Source organism: Amblyraja radiata, chromosome 2 (genome assembly GCF_010909765.2).
Source record: "Amblyraja radiata isolate CabotCenter1 chromosome 2, sAmbRad1.1.pri, whole genome shotgun sequence".
Lineage (NCBI taxonomy): Eukaryota > Metazoa > Chordata > Chondrichthyes > Rajiformes > Rajidae > Amblyraja > Amblyraja radiata.
This window is the reverse complement of record NC_045957.1, coordinates 100,018,397-100,034,547: the sequence shown is the minus strand read 5'-3', so window position 1 is coordinate 100,034,547 and position 16,151 is coordinate 100,018,397. Positions and strand designations below refer to the sequence as shown.

The window sequence follows — 16,151 nt, the reverse complement described above, 5'->3', positions numbered from 1 at the left end:
TCTGACTGCGCATGCCCAGGTCAAAGGTCACTCTGCATAAACATTGCAGTGGAGCTGTGGATCCATTTCATCTGTTTTTTACAGCTTTGATTCTTCAAGGTAAGAAAATACTGCTTTCAAACTATGAATTAGTTGTATTTATTGGTCCTTTGTTAAAAGCTAAGATTATTTTGTAGTTTTTATTGATCTATGCTTCGGTGAATGAGCGAGGTCGGGATCCGTCGTCTCCGGCGCTGCTGGGCCGTCCCCTTCCCCTCCCGGATGTCCCATCCCTGTCCGGGGGTGTCTGGAAGCGGCTTGCAGCTGGCACGGGGAGGAGGGCCGGGGGCCGTCTGCTGCGCCTCTCTTCTTCTTCAGTGCCAGCGGGGGCCGAGCGCCGGTCATCGGCCTGTGGGCCGCCGCTGCTCGGGGCCACTGTCTTGTTGGTCCAGGGCTGTCGGTTGACCCGTGGGGCAGGTAGAGTTGAGCTGGGATTGGGGCTTCTTCTCTGTGCTGGCTGTGGGCCTCCGCTGCTCCGGGATCGCCCCGGACGTCTCCAGCTGCCACCTGGGCGGGGTTGGGCTACTCGGGGGGGGGGGGGGGGGGTGGCGGGGAAGTGGCCGTTCGGCAGCACTTGCTGTGCTGGGGACCCGGGTTCGATCCTGGCTGCGGATGAGGTGCGGGTCTGTGTGCGTGCAGCTGCTGATAATGTCTCTCCGCCGGTCCAGTCTCTTCCCCCCCGTCTCCCACTCCACCGTCTCCCACTCGCATCTGCCCCCTCTATCTTGCTGTTACACCCTGCTCTCCCGCTACCTGGCATTCCCGTTCCTCAGATTAAATATATTTTTACATGTAAATCATGAATAAAGATACAAATTTATACACAGTTTATACAGTCAGCGCTTCGTTCACTTTTTCTTTATGGTGAATGACCTTTGACAAATCCCATGATTCCTTGCGTTTTTCAGAATACCAAACTCGCTTATTCCAGCAAGTGTCAAGAACAGTTGTCTGCAGCCCTGCAGCAGCCAGCAAGTCTATCCCTCCCGTCTCCCAAACGATCATCAAATGCACAGGCTGTATATAGAACAGTACAGCACAGGAATGAACCCTTTGGCCCTCAATGTTTGTGCCGAACATGCCTAGTTAAACTGATCTCAATTGTCTGTACCTTATCCATACCCTTCTATTCCCCACACTTCCATGTGTCAATCTAAAAGCTTCTTAAATGCCACTATCATCTTCCACCACCACCTCCCCATGGCAAAGAATTCCAGGACTCCACCATTCAGACTGAAAAACCTGCCCCCTCTCACCTTATAACTATGCCCTCTGGTGGTGGACATTTTTACCCTGAAAAAAACATTTTGACTGTCTACTCTATGCTTCTCATAGTCGAACATATGTAAACTGGCGATGTCTTGTACATACTAATTTCAACTAGCATAGCTAATACATTGCATCTGTACAGAGGAGACCATTCAGGTTAATGTGTGTCTGCTGGTTGAAAGAGGCTGCCCAATTGGCCACACTCGCCTGTTCTTTCCCCACAGTCATTTGAATTCCTACACAATCAATGCCTGCAAGACAAAAACAAAGCTGTAACTCTTACCTCAGCATCTAGTTTGACTGCTTTAACTACCTTCAGATTTGCAGAGTGCTTCTGTTTCAAAAGACAAAAAATATAAAAAGCATAAGAATACAACATTCAATTTTTAAAAGAGTGCAAAAGATGACTGAAAAGATTTACTATAGTAAGTCTTCATGTGATTTCTTGGTAAATTTTTTCGTCTTAATATAAGCAAAACATTAAATCTGGCGATTAATTCCATCAGAGTGGTGTCTGGGATTCCAGAGTAATGTTTTGTAAGCTTTCATAAAAGAATGTCAAACCTGAAAATGTATTAGGTGCATATCGTGTTTGAAAGTAATTTGTCTACCGTGCGGTTTGGATGATTTTGGACAAATTAAGTTAGAGAGAAACAACTGACAAAAATCTAAGCATGCAAGCTTAGGAGACTAGCAGGCTAAGCAAGGTGGTGAATCTATGGAATTTGTTGCCACAGAAGGCTGTGGAGGCCAAGTCAGAGGATATCTTTAAGGCAGAGGTAGATAGATTCTTGATTAGTATGGGTGTCAGGTTATGTCGCAATGGCAGGAGAACGGGGTTAGGAGGAAGAGATAGATCAGTCACGATTGAATGGCAGAGTACACATGATGGGCCGAATGGCCTGATTCTGCTCCTTATGACCTTATAAGCCAAGAATTCATTCAAGTTCTATGAAATTTATTATCTCATCCCATCACCATCAAATCTCATTGTAATACAGAAGCATTTTACATAATATCAGTTAATCTTCCACGGCACTATTCACAGGTTATTTGAAGCTTCTTGTCAAGTTAGTTTATCCCATTAACATCACTGTCTAATAATGACATCTGGAGAAATAACTTTAATAGCTGCAAACTAGTTACAGATTCTAATGGTTGTTGCTGGAGGTTTCTTAGTTGGTACTTAATTTGCTCCACTTAGTAGCTCTACCTTATCTCAAGCAGAATAAGTAGGGTAATTCTATTCCGTTTTCCTTGTGTTCACTGGTCACATCTGAGTGTGGGAGATAATTTCAGTACGTACGATTATAGAATTACTGAGTCATGTGTTTTATGCTATTTTACCTAAAACAAACTGGATATATGACATTTGTAAATAAACGTCACTCATATATGGGCTACCCTGAGAATTGCACTGCCATGACAACCTGGTCACCTCCCACATGATCTCTAGTAATCCTCACATTTTGCGGTTGATTTGTTAATTTGGGACACAGCATCTCACATATTTCACAGATAAGTGCATAACGCAATTCATTGAAAAACCCTTGCTTTCAGAAACCACATCTAACTGCAAGAAAAGGTAACAAGTTTTTCAGAGAAGCCGAAAGCCAAAGTTGAGCAGATGTGTGGACAATTCTGAACATACAATACAATACAATACCGTTTATTTGTCATTTGAACCTCACATGAAGCTCAAACGAAATTTGGTTTCTGCAGCCATACAAGAAAAGAGCCAAGACACACACCAACACAATTTACACAAACATCCATCACAGTGAATCTCCTCCTCACTGTGATGGAAGGCAAAGTCTTGTCTCTCCCCTGCTCTTCATTCCTCTCCCGAAGTCAAAGTCAAAGCCTCCAGCGGGCGCTAGCAAGTCCGCAGCCATTTAAAGCCGCGCCGGGCGATGTAAGTGTCCCGGAGCAGGGCCTTACCTGCCCCACTTAATGCCTCTGTCCCACTTAGGCAATTTTTTAGGCAACTACAGGCGACTAGGCTGTCGCCACATGGTTGCCGGGGGTGTCACCTGTATGTCTCTTCAGTCGCTCAAAGAATCGTCGCATTTTTCTGGTCGCCGCTGAACTTTGAAATGTTCAAAGCTTTTCGGCGCCAGTCGGCTTGTCGTAGGTTGTCACCAGGATGAGGTAGGTTGTCGCAAGTTGTACTGACTTCGGTAAATTCCATTGGCGACTACCTTCGTCAACCGGCGACAGGTACTGGCGACTGAATTGTCTTACCTTGTCGTAGCTTGTAGTGGGTGGACGTAGGTGTGGTCGTAGGTGGAAGTCCTAATGGGCCGGTAGCTTGCCGTAGCTTGACGTCGACTAGGTGGTAGGTTGGTGTAGACATTGTTGTAGGGGGGTTCAGTCTCCGGTTTTTCGGCGACCTACTATGACTAGACAGTCGCCGGCAGTCGCCAATAATATCGTCTAAGTGGGACAGGCCCATTACACAACGATTGCATAAAAGGGTCTGATGATTTGCAATCATCTATTTTATGTTACAGCACAAAGTCTAAATTACCTAATTGTGTGTGATGTCTGAAAGTGAATTTTAAGCTAAAACCGATCTTAACTTGAAAACTTTAACTTTGTAAACTCACCCCTGGTCTTGGTAGTGAAAGGTATGCACGCTTCTCTCCTAGAACACACATGCAAATAAACAAATGTGAATGAGACAAATTAAATGCAAAGAAATGCATCCATATTTTCAGTTATTTTTGCTAAATCTTAACTTTTAAAACCTTTCAAGTAGTAAATATTGATCACAGAGCAATTTTTATTGCAACATATTGTTACTTATATATGGCAATTTTTGACAGATACTCTCAAAATATTTTATCATCATAATCAGAATGTTTTTCTTTAAATCTAAATCGAATTTTCTTTTAATCTGATGTGCAAATCATAAAAATAAATTACATTTTTTAAATGCGTTCTGTCAAATATCACCCATCTGTAATTTCTTTCTCTATAACACAGTTTTAGATGGGCGAACAGCGTGAAAATTGGATAGGAAATACATTCTATAAATGCGGTAGCCCAAGGCACACTGTCAAACATAACCAACTTTTCACAGAGCATTAAAAGTAACACCACTCACTGCATTGGACATATCCGAGACTGAATGCAAGCGCCTAAAACGGCATCTGCCAAAATGGACTTGTAATTGTCAGGTACTATGGCAACAATGCAGTACAGTGACCTAACTTAGAACTAAAATATTAATTGTTCCTCATTCACATTATTTTCTTTTGGAGTCATAGTCATACAGAATGGAAACAGGCCCTTCGGTGTGACTTGTCCACGCCGACCAAGATGCCCAAACCAAGCTAGTCCCATTCACCCAAGTTCGGCACATATCCCTCTAAATCATTTCTATCCATATTCTAGTCCAAATGTCTTTCAAATGTTGAACAAAAGAACTACTGATGCTGGTTTACACAAAAGGACACAAATTGCTGAAGTAACTCATCGGGTCAGTCAGCATCTCTGGAGAATATGGATAAGTGACATTTTGGATCGGGACTCTTCTTCCGGTTGAGTTATTCTTCTTCAGGTCCCTTATTCAGGTTGAGGACATTGTGCCCTTATTTAAATGTTGTTATTTTGACAGTGCTGCAACTGTGTACTGAAAATCCCCCTTGTTAAACCAACCAGAATAATGTTGCAAAGCAATTTCCAAACATTTTCTTTGTCCATCACATTGTGTTCCTGATCCCGTTGCATTACAGTGCACAGTTTGCAAAGAAAGAACTGGGTCTACATCTTGGAAAGGAAACATTTAGCTGACACACAGAAAATCCCCAGATTGTATAAGAAACCATAAAGAAGGTTTATTATTTATATATATCATGAGATTATTTATTATCAAAATTTGACAATCTGACCATTAAATTGGATTCCTGTGAGATATAATTCATGAACAAAATATTCAGAATTTCAGGAATTTATAATAAAGACCACTCCTTGCAACAAATTATTAACCTGTCTCTTTTAAAGGAAACAACTGAATTTAACAATCTGAAGAATTGGTTCTTAAAAGAGTTAAAGAACAAATAGACTCTTGACCAAATTATAAATAAAATTTAGATAAAGATTATGTACATTTTTGAGGGCATCTGCAGTGTTTCAGTGTCACGAGAGATGATGCACACATGACTCTAGAAACTAATATAAACACCAGGTTAATACTTCTGTAAAATCTTTAGCCATTCCGTTTTGGAATCCAGTATTAGCATTGTTGCTGAAACAGTATTTTAAATAAATGATAAATGATGGACTACATGCCACATAGGTTGCTAGATTATGATATATGGTGTTTTGAGTTGTCAGCACAATTTCAAATCAAGCCATTATCCCACAGAATGTGTTCAGGCCTATATTTTCGTGAAATGATGTGCAGCTGACAACCTTGAGTAAACAGCTGCATTAAGCAATCTCCATGTTAAAGAAGATAGAGTTATCATTGCACTCAAACATGTGCATACTTATTGGCATCAACATTTTGGTTCAAATTTAATCTCAAAGAGCCAATGAGGAATGAATTATTTATTACACTGAAAAATGTTAAAACAAAAATTATTCCAAGGTGCGAAATGGGCAGATAAAGCACTTTTTACACATCACTTAATCTTCTTGCAGTAATGTAAGGATTCAAGTTTACAAGCACGTGGTCTGGAAATTATGTTGCATACGCAATGCTTCTACTTGATACATGGGTGAAGTTTATGTTAAATCCAATCAGTCAGCAAACATCTATTGCAGGGAGTTTAAGAAGGAACTGCAGATGCTGGAAAATCGAAGGTAGACAAAAGTGCTGGAGAAACTCAGCGGGTTGAGTCTGAAGAAGGGTTTCGTCCCGAAACTTTGCCTATTTCCTTCGCTCCATAGATGCTGTTGCACCCGCTGAGTTTCTCCAGCACTTTTGTCTATCATCTATTGCAGGGAGGTCTATGGGCATCTTGGAAGCAAAGCAGTACACACACCCCTATCTACAATGATGGCGCAGCAGTAGAAATGATCGAAAGCTTCAAATTTATTGGAATAAATATCATCAGAATTTGTCCTGGACCATCTAATTCAAAGCTATAATCAAGAACGCACAACAACACCTCTACTTCCTTAAGCGGCTTTTTCACGAAACGACTTGACGCAAGAGTTAACCAGAGTTTAACATCGTGGGAACCCCGTGCGATAACAGTACGGCATTCGTGGACCACCGTGGACCACCGTAGCGCTAACGGCAGGTAATCGTGTAACTTGGTGACTCGGGAGAAAATTCAAGCAAGTTTGAATTTCTCCAAGAGTGACTTGTACACTTGTGGTTGAGCATTGCAACATTATATGAACGTAGTGGCCAGTGCGATATCCGTGCGATATCCGTATTGACTCTTGCGGTTACCGTGGGAACTCCTGCGAACGGTGAACCCGGAAGCTGGACAGAGGGGACAGAAGGTGAGTAAAAATTGTCTTCTGTGGGATTGAATTTAAAAAATAAAGATTTGCATCCGCATATGGACATCAACTTATTCATGAGTTATGTTAATGAGATTCAAGAAAATAGCTATAATCTTTAAAAGGGACTTTACTGAAAGGTCCCGCATTTTTATGGTCCGTGAGAAATTTTTCACATGTACTTCTTTGAGAGATACAGCTCGGAGTCCTCGCCGACTAGCGATCGATGCATTTCCGAAGCAGGGTCCGGAACGCTACCAATCAATGTTCTCCAGAGACCCGTGTAAGGAGTGAACTGCACGTGCTGGTTTAAACCGAAGACAGACACAAAAAGCTGGAGTAACTCAGCGAGTCAAGCAGCATCTCTGGAGAAAAATAGGTGATGTTTCGGGACGAGACACATCTTCAGACTCAATTCCGATTAGGATGTCTGAAGAAGAGTTCCGATTCGAATCGCCACCTATTCTTTTTCTCCAGAGATGCTGCCTGACCCGCTGACTTACTCCAGCTTTTTATGTTTTTCTTCCCAGATCTGACTTACCTGCTGAGTTACACCAACATTTTGTGTCCTTTTGTGCGTATTAACCAGCATCTGCAGTTCCTTTAGACATTACCTAACTTCAGATTTTAGAGATATAGCGCGGAAACAGGCCCTTCGGCCCACCGAGTCCGCGCCGACCACCTATTCTTATCCGGCTTCAGAACGGTTCTTCCTTCCATTCGTTTGGGCACTGACCCGACCTACCAACCTACCTCAATGCGGACATTGGACTTTTTCCCCCTGGAACTGTCCTGAAAACATATATTCGGAACTCTGGTATTTTCCTCTTCGCTCTACCTGGTGTTCTTGTGCATGTGTCGGATGGAACAGCAGATGCCGGTTTAAAGAGAATGCTGGAGTAACTCGACGGTTCAAAATGCTGGAGTAACTCAACGGGACATGCAGCATCTCTAAAGAGAAGGAACGGGTGACGTTTCGGGTCGAGGCCCTTCTTCAGACTGTACGTGGCTTGGTTATATTCATGTATAGCATTATCTGATATGATTGTATAGCACGCAAACAAAAGTTTATTCCCTGCATAGAATCATACAGCGTAGAAACAGGCCCTTCGACCCAACTTGCCCACACCGACCAATATGTCCCATCTACACTAGTCCCACTTGCCCACGTTTGGCCCATAACCATCTAAACCTATCCTATCCATGCTTCAGTCTAATGCGTCTTAAACATTGCGACAGCACCTGCCTCAACTACCTTAATGGATAGCTCATTCCATACACCCACCACCCTTTGCATAAAATAGTTACCCCTTAGGCTCTCATTAAATCATTCCCCCCGAACCTAAACCTGTATCTGCTGGTTCTCGATATGAGACAATAATAACAAACCAAAGCGAGTTAGGACATCAACGGGGAGATCCTGGATAAACCCAAGGTAGCCACAAAATGGAGGAACTCAGCGCAACAGGCAGCATCTCTGGGGAGAAGGAATGGGTGACATTTCGGGTCGAGACCCTTCTGATATGCTGCCTGTCCCGCTGAGCTACATGTTGTGTCTATCTTCATTTTAATCCAGCATCTGCAGTTCCTTCCTGGCCGAACCCGATTGAAAGATGAGAGGCTGGGCGATAGAGCACTGGGTGTGACAAGGATCAGGCTTCAGTAAGCAAAGTAAAGAGAGGTGGCAACGTTATGGAAATGAAGCGGGTAATCCGAGTGATGGCGAGACGGTATCCTCTAATGTGTCGGAAAGAACTGTAGATGTTGGTTTGCGCCGATTATAGACACAGTAATACTGGAGACAGACATAAAATACTGGAAGGGCAGCATCTGGATAAAAGGAATGGGTGACGTTTCGGGACGAGACTCTGAAGAAGGGTCTCGAACCGAAACGTCACACATTCCTTCTCTCCAGAGATGCTGCCCGTCCCGCTGTGTTACTCCAGCATTTCGTGTCTATCTTCCGTATGCTCTGTGATGGTCATCTCGGAGTCAAGTGGCAACTCTGGTCTGTAGACACGAGGAACTGCAGACGTAGGAATCACGAGCAAAACACAGAGCGTTGGACGAGCCTGACCCTTTGAGTTCCTCCATCACTTTGTGTTGAAGTCAGGTCTGGACATTGCTTGGCTCATTCTCAGGCGCCGGCTAACTAGGAAGGTCGAGTCAAAGTCCAGCACTAACACTCAAGAAATAACGTTTGCGGCCTGATGTTCCCAATATTTAATTGAAATCATTAATAAAGTAAATAAATAGATACCGGTCTAATCAGTATCTACGGGATTGGACAGGCTAGATGCAGGAAGAATGTTCCCGATGTTGGGGGAGTCCAGAACCAGGGTCCCAGTTTTGCAGTCTACCGTGGGAACTCTTTAACTCAGTAAAGTAAAGTAAAGTAAAGTAGCCTTTATTGTCATATCAGCGCACAGGCAGCAGTTGATTGTTGCTCTATTCAGTTTCCCAGGGGGTCGGGACGGGACTGGAGTTGGGAGGGAAAGGTGGGGGAGTCGAGGGAGAGGAGGGGGAGACAGATGGGGGTGTCTTCATTTACTGGCGGCGGGTGTGTCACTGAAACAGGCAGGTGAGATTTCACATCCACCTTGTGTGTGCCTCTCTCTCTCTCTCCCTCCCTCCCTCTTACACAGGCTGAGAGATTCTGCCTCTGTGAGTGTACGTCTCTTTCTCCCCCTCTCCCACACACAGTAAGACCGAGGTACTGTGCTCAGTCCATCTATGTCTCCCACATACACAGTAGAACATGTCTCCAAATGAGCCAATTCAACCAAGGGAGGATATTTATAGTGTGAAAAAAAAGTGACATCATTTGTGCCACGTGATGATTTAACAACACTTCACAATGTTCATTCAAGATATAAAGGGAAAGCTCGGGAGACGGACAAGTCACTCGCACAAATAACAGAAATGCCGAGTACCGTGGGAACTCTTTATCTACCCCCGTTATATCGTGTGATATCGTGCTAGACCACGACCACTTCACTCTGGTTACATCTTGCGTCAAGTCGCCCCGTGAAAAAGCCGCTTAAGAATGCTTAGGAAGTACGGTATGTCCCCAACAACTCTCACCATCTTATCAGGACGCGTTGCTGCCTGGTTTGAAAACAGCTCCATCCAAGACCACAATAAATAGCAGAGATTTGTGGACATAGCCCAGACTATTGCACAAACCAGCCTCCCTTCCTTTTACTTCATTTACACTTCATACTTCAACATAATTAAGGACCAGTCTCACCCCAATCACTCTGTCTTCATCCCTCTCCCATCAGGCAAGAGGTACAGTAGTTTGAAAAAGCATACCTCTTGATTCAGTTTCTTCCCAGCTGTTATTAGGCAATTGAATGGTCTTCTAGAATCAGCTAGAGTATGGCCCTGACCTCCCTTCTACCTCATTGGAGACCGAATGATCTTCAATCGAATTTCAATGTTATACCTTGCCCTAAATGTTGTACCCTTTATCCGTGCATGGTGGACTGCTTGATTGTCTTGATTCAATTCAATTATACTTTATTGTCACATATACCTAGGCACTGTGAATTTCTTTGTTTTGCATACAACCCAGTAAAATCATACAGCAGACCTCACCTAGAAAGAGTCGCCACGTTTCTGGCACCGACAAAGTTACAAAAGGTTACACTCTGCTTGAAATGCTAAGAAATTGAACTTGGTAGCCTGCACTCTGCTTGAAATGCTATGAAATTGAATTTGGTGACCTGCACTCTGCTTGAAATGCTATGAAATTGAATTTGGTGGCCTGCACTCTGCTTGAAATGCTATGAAATTGAATTTGGTGGCCTGCACTCTGCTTGAAATGCTATGAAATTGAATTTGGTGGCCTGCACTCTCCGTGAAATGCTATGAAATTGAATTTGGTGGCCTGCACTCTCCATGAAATTGAATTTGGTGGCCTGCACTCTGCTTGTAATGCTAAGAAATTGAATTTGGTGGCCTACACTCTGCTTGAAATGCTATGAAATTGAATTTGGTAGCCTGCACTCTGCTTGAAATGCTATGAAATTGAATTTGGTGGCCTGCACTCTGCTTGAAATGCTATGGTTGAATTTGGTGGCCTGCATTCTGCTTGAAATGCTATGAAATTGAATTTGGTGGCTTGCACTCTCCATGAAATGCTGTGAAATTGAATTTGGTGGCCTGCACTCTGCTTGAAATGCTATGAAATTGAATTTGGTGGCCTGCATTCTGCTTGAAATGGAATTTTAAGGAATAGCCGTGAGTGAACTGCCAGCCCACCAGCCCTGAGTGACTGATCTGCCAGCCCACCAGCCCTGAGTAACTGAGCTACCAGCCCACCAGCCCTGAGTGACTGAGCTGCCAGCCTACCAGGCCTGAGTGACTGAGCTGATAGCCCAAGAATCCATTTGGCCCACAATATCCATACTAGCGCTTCAGAGAGTTGTGAATCTCTCTTTTTCACACAGAGAGTTGTGAATCTGTGGAATTCTCTGATTCAGAGGGCAGTGGAGGCTGGTTCTCTGGATACTTTCAAGAGAGAGCTAGATAGGGCTCTTAAAGATAGCAGAGTCAGGGTATATGGGGAGAAGGCAGGAACAGGGTACTGATTGTGGATGATCAGCCATGATCACATTGAATGACGGTGTTGGATCGAAGGGCCGAATGGCCTACTCCTGCGTCTATTGTCTATTGACCCAAAACGTCACACACTCCTTCTCTCCAGAGATGCTGCCTGTCCCACTGAGTTACTCCAGCTTTTTGTGTCTATCTTCATTATTAAGGCATAAAGATATAGTTGATATATGAAATTGGGGAGCACTTGGGCTCCAGAGGGAATAGTAATTGAGGTACATTAGACATGTTTGATTGGTTGTGGTTCAAAAAGGAAGAGATCTTAATGGAGTTTCTTTTGTCCCTTTTCAGCACAATTCCTAGTTAAGTGCTGTGATGGTTCCAGTAGATGGAGATGTTGCACTGTGAAAAATGTACACAGCAACACTCATTTGCAGTGGCTCCATTCTTCATCCTGAGGCTATCTTTACTTTGTTCACAACAAACAGAGCATCACATGAATATTTCCCTCATCTACAGCAAAGTTTGCCATGGATTCTAATATTATTATACAGCATACAATGTTTCAAGATAAGATCCCTTAAAATACTGAGCAGCAGATTTTGGAATTACCTTTGAATCAATTCAAAGCCACACAGTAAACTCAGAATGACATGGTAGCCTCTAATAATCTACAATAATGTGTTTTTTGACAAAGTAATTTTACTGTATTAAACACTAGTTGTTGCTACAGTTCTGACCCATTACACCAGGTACAGCACTACTAATGAAATGAAGTACTTCAGCGTAAATTTTCACTATTCTCAAAATCTGGTATAATTTTCCATACTTTTTGCACCTCTTAAAATGTGCACACTTATAGAAATTAATTGCAACATTCAGACTAATTGTATGGATACAGGGATCTTACCATGTTTATGTGAAAATGCATAATGATGTATTTAAGTAGAATAGAGTCACATTTATTTAGAGTGAAACAATAATTTTGACAGGAATGAGGCAGAAAAGTCATTTCATCTAAAGTTTTCTTCTGAAGGACACAAAGTGTTGGAGTAACTCAGCAGGTCAGGCTGGAAAACATGGATAGGTTATGTCTCAGATCGGGACCCTTCTGCACAGTCTAAAGAAGTGTCCCGACCCAGAATGTCACCTATCCATTTTCTCCAGCAAGTTGTGTCATTTTGTGTAAACCAGCATATGCAGTTCTTTGTTTCTAAAGTTTTATTCTGGTCTTGCAAGTATTAAAATTGTATTCTAAAAGATATTCCGTGGAAGCCATGCCAACTGCATAGCATTACTGAGATTTCAATATGCTCAAGAAAATAACAAACTTCAATTAAATAGTTACATAAATTTCAGAGAACTTTGATACTGCCCTTGAAGGGTGGAACTCTTTTCACAGTTAGAGATATGGCAAGCGTCATCCTGTTATTTTTTCAACAGAACAAATCAATCATGATAAGCAAAGCCACAAGAATCACGAAGAGAGTTGTGGTTGAAACTCAACTTGGTCTGTGTCAACTACGAGCTAAATTTAGTATTGGACTTCAGATAAGCAGCACAAAAATGTGATCAATTTCCAAAGAATGGAATGAAGCTGGTTTCAGGCTGATGTTTTCACAGAAAAATTGGTTACTCAAGCCAAAATAATGTTCTGTACACTTGCAGTCTAGGCTTGGCATGCAGATCACAAGTAAAACCAGGAAGCCACATTCAGGAAAAATTCTAATTTTCGACATTCCTTATACAGGATGGGATTTAAAAAAATATAAAGGGGATCATATTAATGGGGTGGGGTGGCTGGTTATTGACTCTAAATATTGTTAGCTCCTCAGTGAAAACTGTTGGTGCCAAATCAAAAGTTGCAGGCAAAAGAAAGCATAGCATGTATCCCGTGGGATGCAAGATTAACTGAATTACACAACATCACAAGTGGGTTCACAGCATGGATGTTGAGATGTTTTCACTCATGGGTAGTCTCAAACGAGTGTACAGAATTTCAAGCACTGGTCATTTAAAACTGAGGCACAATTTTTTTCCCCCTTGTAGAGAAGAATACACTTCTGGAATTTTTGACCCCAGAGAGATGAGGAGATTGAATCATTACAAGTATTTAAAGTGGAGGCAGATACAATTTTAGAAAGATAGGAAGATTAAGGGCTATGGGGATCCAGCACAGAGGAGGAATTGAGGCCTGGCATAGATCAGCCATGTTCCTATGGAAAGGCAGGATAGGACTAAGTGGGCCAAATGTGACCTGCTACTGCTTCTATCTTCTTGTGCACCATTCGTATCAACCTCATTTAAGCCAGATGTTGTGATCATTATTTCAATTTAGTAGTAACATATGCCCTTATTTTAGAATTATAATTAATCCCTCAGTACGATATAAAAGTCTATGCCACTCCCTGGCAACTCCCCCCCCCCCCCCCCCCATCAGACAAAAGGTATAGAAGTGTGAAAACACACACCTCCAGATTCAGGGACAGTTTCTTCCCAGCTGTTATCAGGCAACTGAATCATCCTACCACAACCAGAGCAGTGCTGAAATACTATCTACCTCTTTGGTGACCCTCGGACTATCCTTGATCGGACTTTGCTACAAACTTGATACAGACTTTTCTACTGACTGGATAGCATGCAACAAAAGCTTTTCACGGTACATGTGACAATAAACTAAACAGAACTGCTTTGAAAAATACAAACAATGGATATAAAAACTGTGGCTTATCTCAGACTCCAAATTCAAGCCGACCACTCTTCCTGACGCTATGCCTTGCAAACAGTTAACCAGTGCCACGTGTATAGATTAAAAGACCCCAGGATTTTTCAGTCAATTTAATTATATGCTATTTACTACTATCATCTAATATTAATATTGCAATTATTCACTGTTGTTCATCCATATAGTAATCCAGCATGGAAACAGGCCCTTCGGCCCAACTTCCCTATGCCGACCAACATGCCACATCTACACTAGTCCCACCTGCTTGAGTTTGGACCATATCCCTCTAAACCCATCGTATCCATGTGCCTGTTTTTTAAACATTGTGATAGTACCTGGCTCAACTACCTCCTCTGGCAGTTTGTTCGAAATGCCCACCACGCATTGTGTAAAAAGGTTGTCCCTAGTTCCTATGTCCTCTGGTTCTTGATTCCCTTACTCTGAGTAAAAGACTGTGCATTTACTGTATCTATTTCGCTTATGATCTTATACTTAGCCCTACCTTATTTTTCCTCAGAGTCCACAGTGCACAGAACCTAAATCCAATTCTAATACAAAGAATATTTAAACCTCAGATTATTTACCTTTTCGTCCTTCAAACACATCATTAATTTCCTTCAACAGGATGGACATATCGTTCAGTTGTGACTCCCAGGCCTCACAAAAGACTTCCAGATTTTCTTTGGCAATCTTACTTGAAGGGTGAAGAGCCAAGGTCTGTGCAGCCGAAATGATCTGGACAAAGCAGAATAATTCACTTGACAGTACAAAGGAAATCTATTATTGACCAGGTATTATTAAAGATGTAAAAATAGTAAACATTAGAACATTGCATGTCAAAGATTCCTGCATTCGCATAGTAAATCTGAGGAAAGACATTCTTGCCATAGAGGGAGTACAGAGAAGGTTCACCAGACTGATTTCTGGGATGTCAGGACTTTCATATGAAGAAAGACTGGATACTCAGCTTGTACTCGCTAGAATTTAGAAGATTGAGAGGGGATCTTATAGAAACTTACAAAATTCTTAAGGGGTTGGACAGGCTAGATGCAGGAAGATTGTTCCCGGTGTTGGGGAAGTCCAGAACAAGGGGTCACAGTTTAAGGATAAGGGGGAAATCTTTTAGGACCGAGATGAGAGAAACATTTTTCACACAGAGAGTGGTGAATCTCTGGAATTCTCTGCCACAGAAGGTAGTTGAGGCCAGTTCATTGGCTATATTTAAGAGGGAGTTAGATGTGGCCCTTGTGGCTAAAGGGATCAGGGGGAATGGAGAGAAGGCAGGTACAGGATACTGAGTTGGATGATCAGCCATGATCATATTGAATGGCGGTGCAGGCTCGAAGGGCCGAATGGCCTACTCCTGCACCTATTTTCTATGTTTCTAAATAAAGTGTGCTCAGATCTGCATCATAGCTGTGGACTGAATTCAGAAGGCACCTAAGTGTGGCAATCATAAGGTATTACTATGTGGAGTGAAATTAAAGCAAACATTAACATAGATAATAAAACATCACAATCTATGTTTTGAAGTAGTGCTATTCTGCTTCACCTCAATGCCCATCCCTTCATCCTATAAGGAACCATTAAGCAAAATTTAACCACTTCATTAAATGCAATATTAATTGTTCTCATTAGTTGGTCTTCTTTCATACATCTTCTGAATACTCATTACTCATGCTGAAGCAATGTGAATAAATGTTAGGCATAGATTGCCTGTTCACCACAATCCCTTACAATTGACCACCCAGAGTCCCCCATGATAGGCTGATTCAGAAGATTAAAATGCACAAGATTAATAGTGACTTGATTGTATGAATTTGGGCTTGTTAATTAGTTTGTAGACAACAAGTTTACTGGGGTTGCACACTGCGAGGTATACAGTATACAGTATACAGCGGGATAAAGATTAGCTACTGAAATGGGTGGAGAAATAACGGATGAACTTTAATCAGAGAAATTGTGAGGGAGGTCAAATGCACTTTGGGAGGTCAATTGTAAGGGGAAAATATGCAATTAATGGCATGACCCTTAATAGCATTGATGTACAGAGGGATATTTGGGTGCAAGTCCATAACTCCCTGAAAGTGGCAAC

The 16,151-nt window shown here is 42.3% G+C and overlaps 1 protein-coding gene across 1 annotated transcript in view; it reads right to left on the bottom strand.

Moving 5' to 3' along the window:
- Positions 1-16,151, bottom strand: part of ctnnal1 (catenin alpha like 1) — a 319,864-nt gene that overhangs the window by 13,542 nt on the left and 290,171 nt on the right. The window contains exons 11-13 of the mRNA XM_033012208.1: positions 14,641-14,791; positions 3,918-3,955; positions 1,592-1,642 (exon numbers count right to left, since the gene is read on the bottom strand). Of these exons, the coding sequence (XP_032868099.1) occupies positions 1,592-1,642; positions 3,918-3,955; positions 14,641-14,791 (240 nt within the window). The remainder of the gene's footprint in view (positions 1-1,591; positions 1,643-3,917; positions 3,956-14,640; positions 14,792-16,151) is intronic.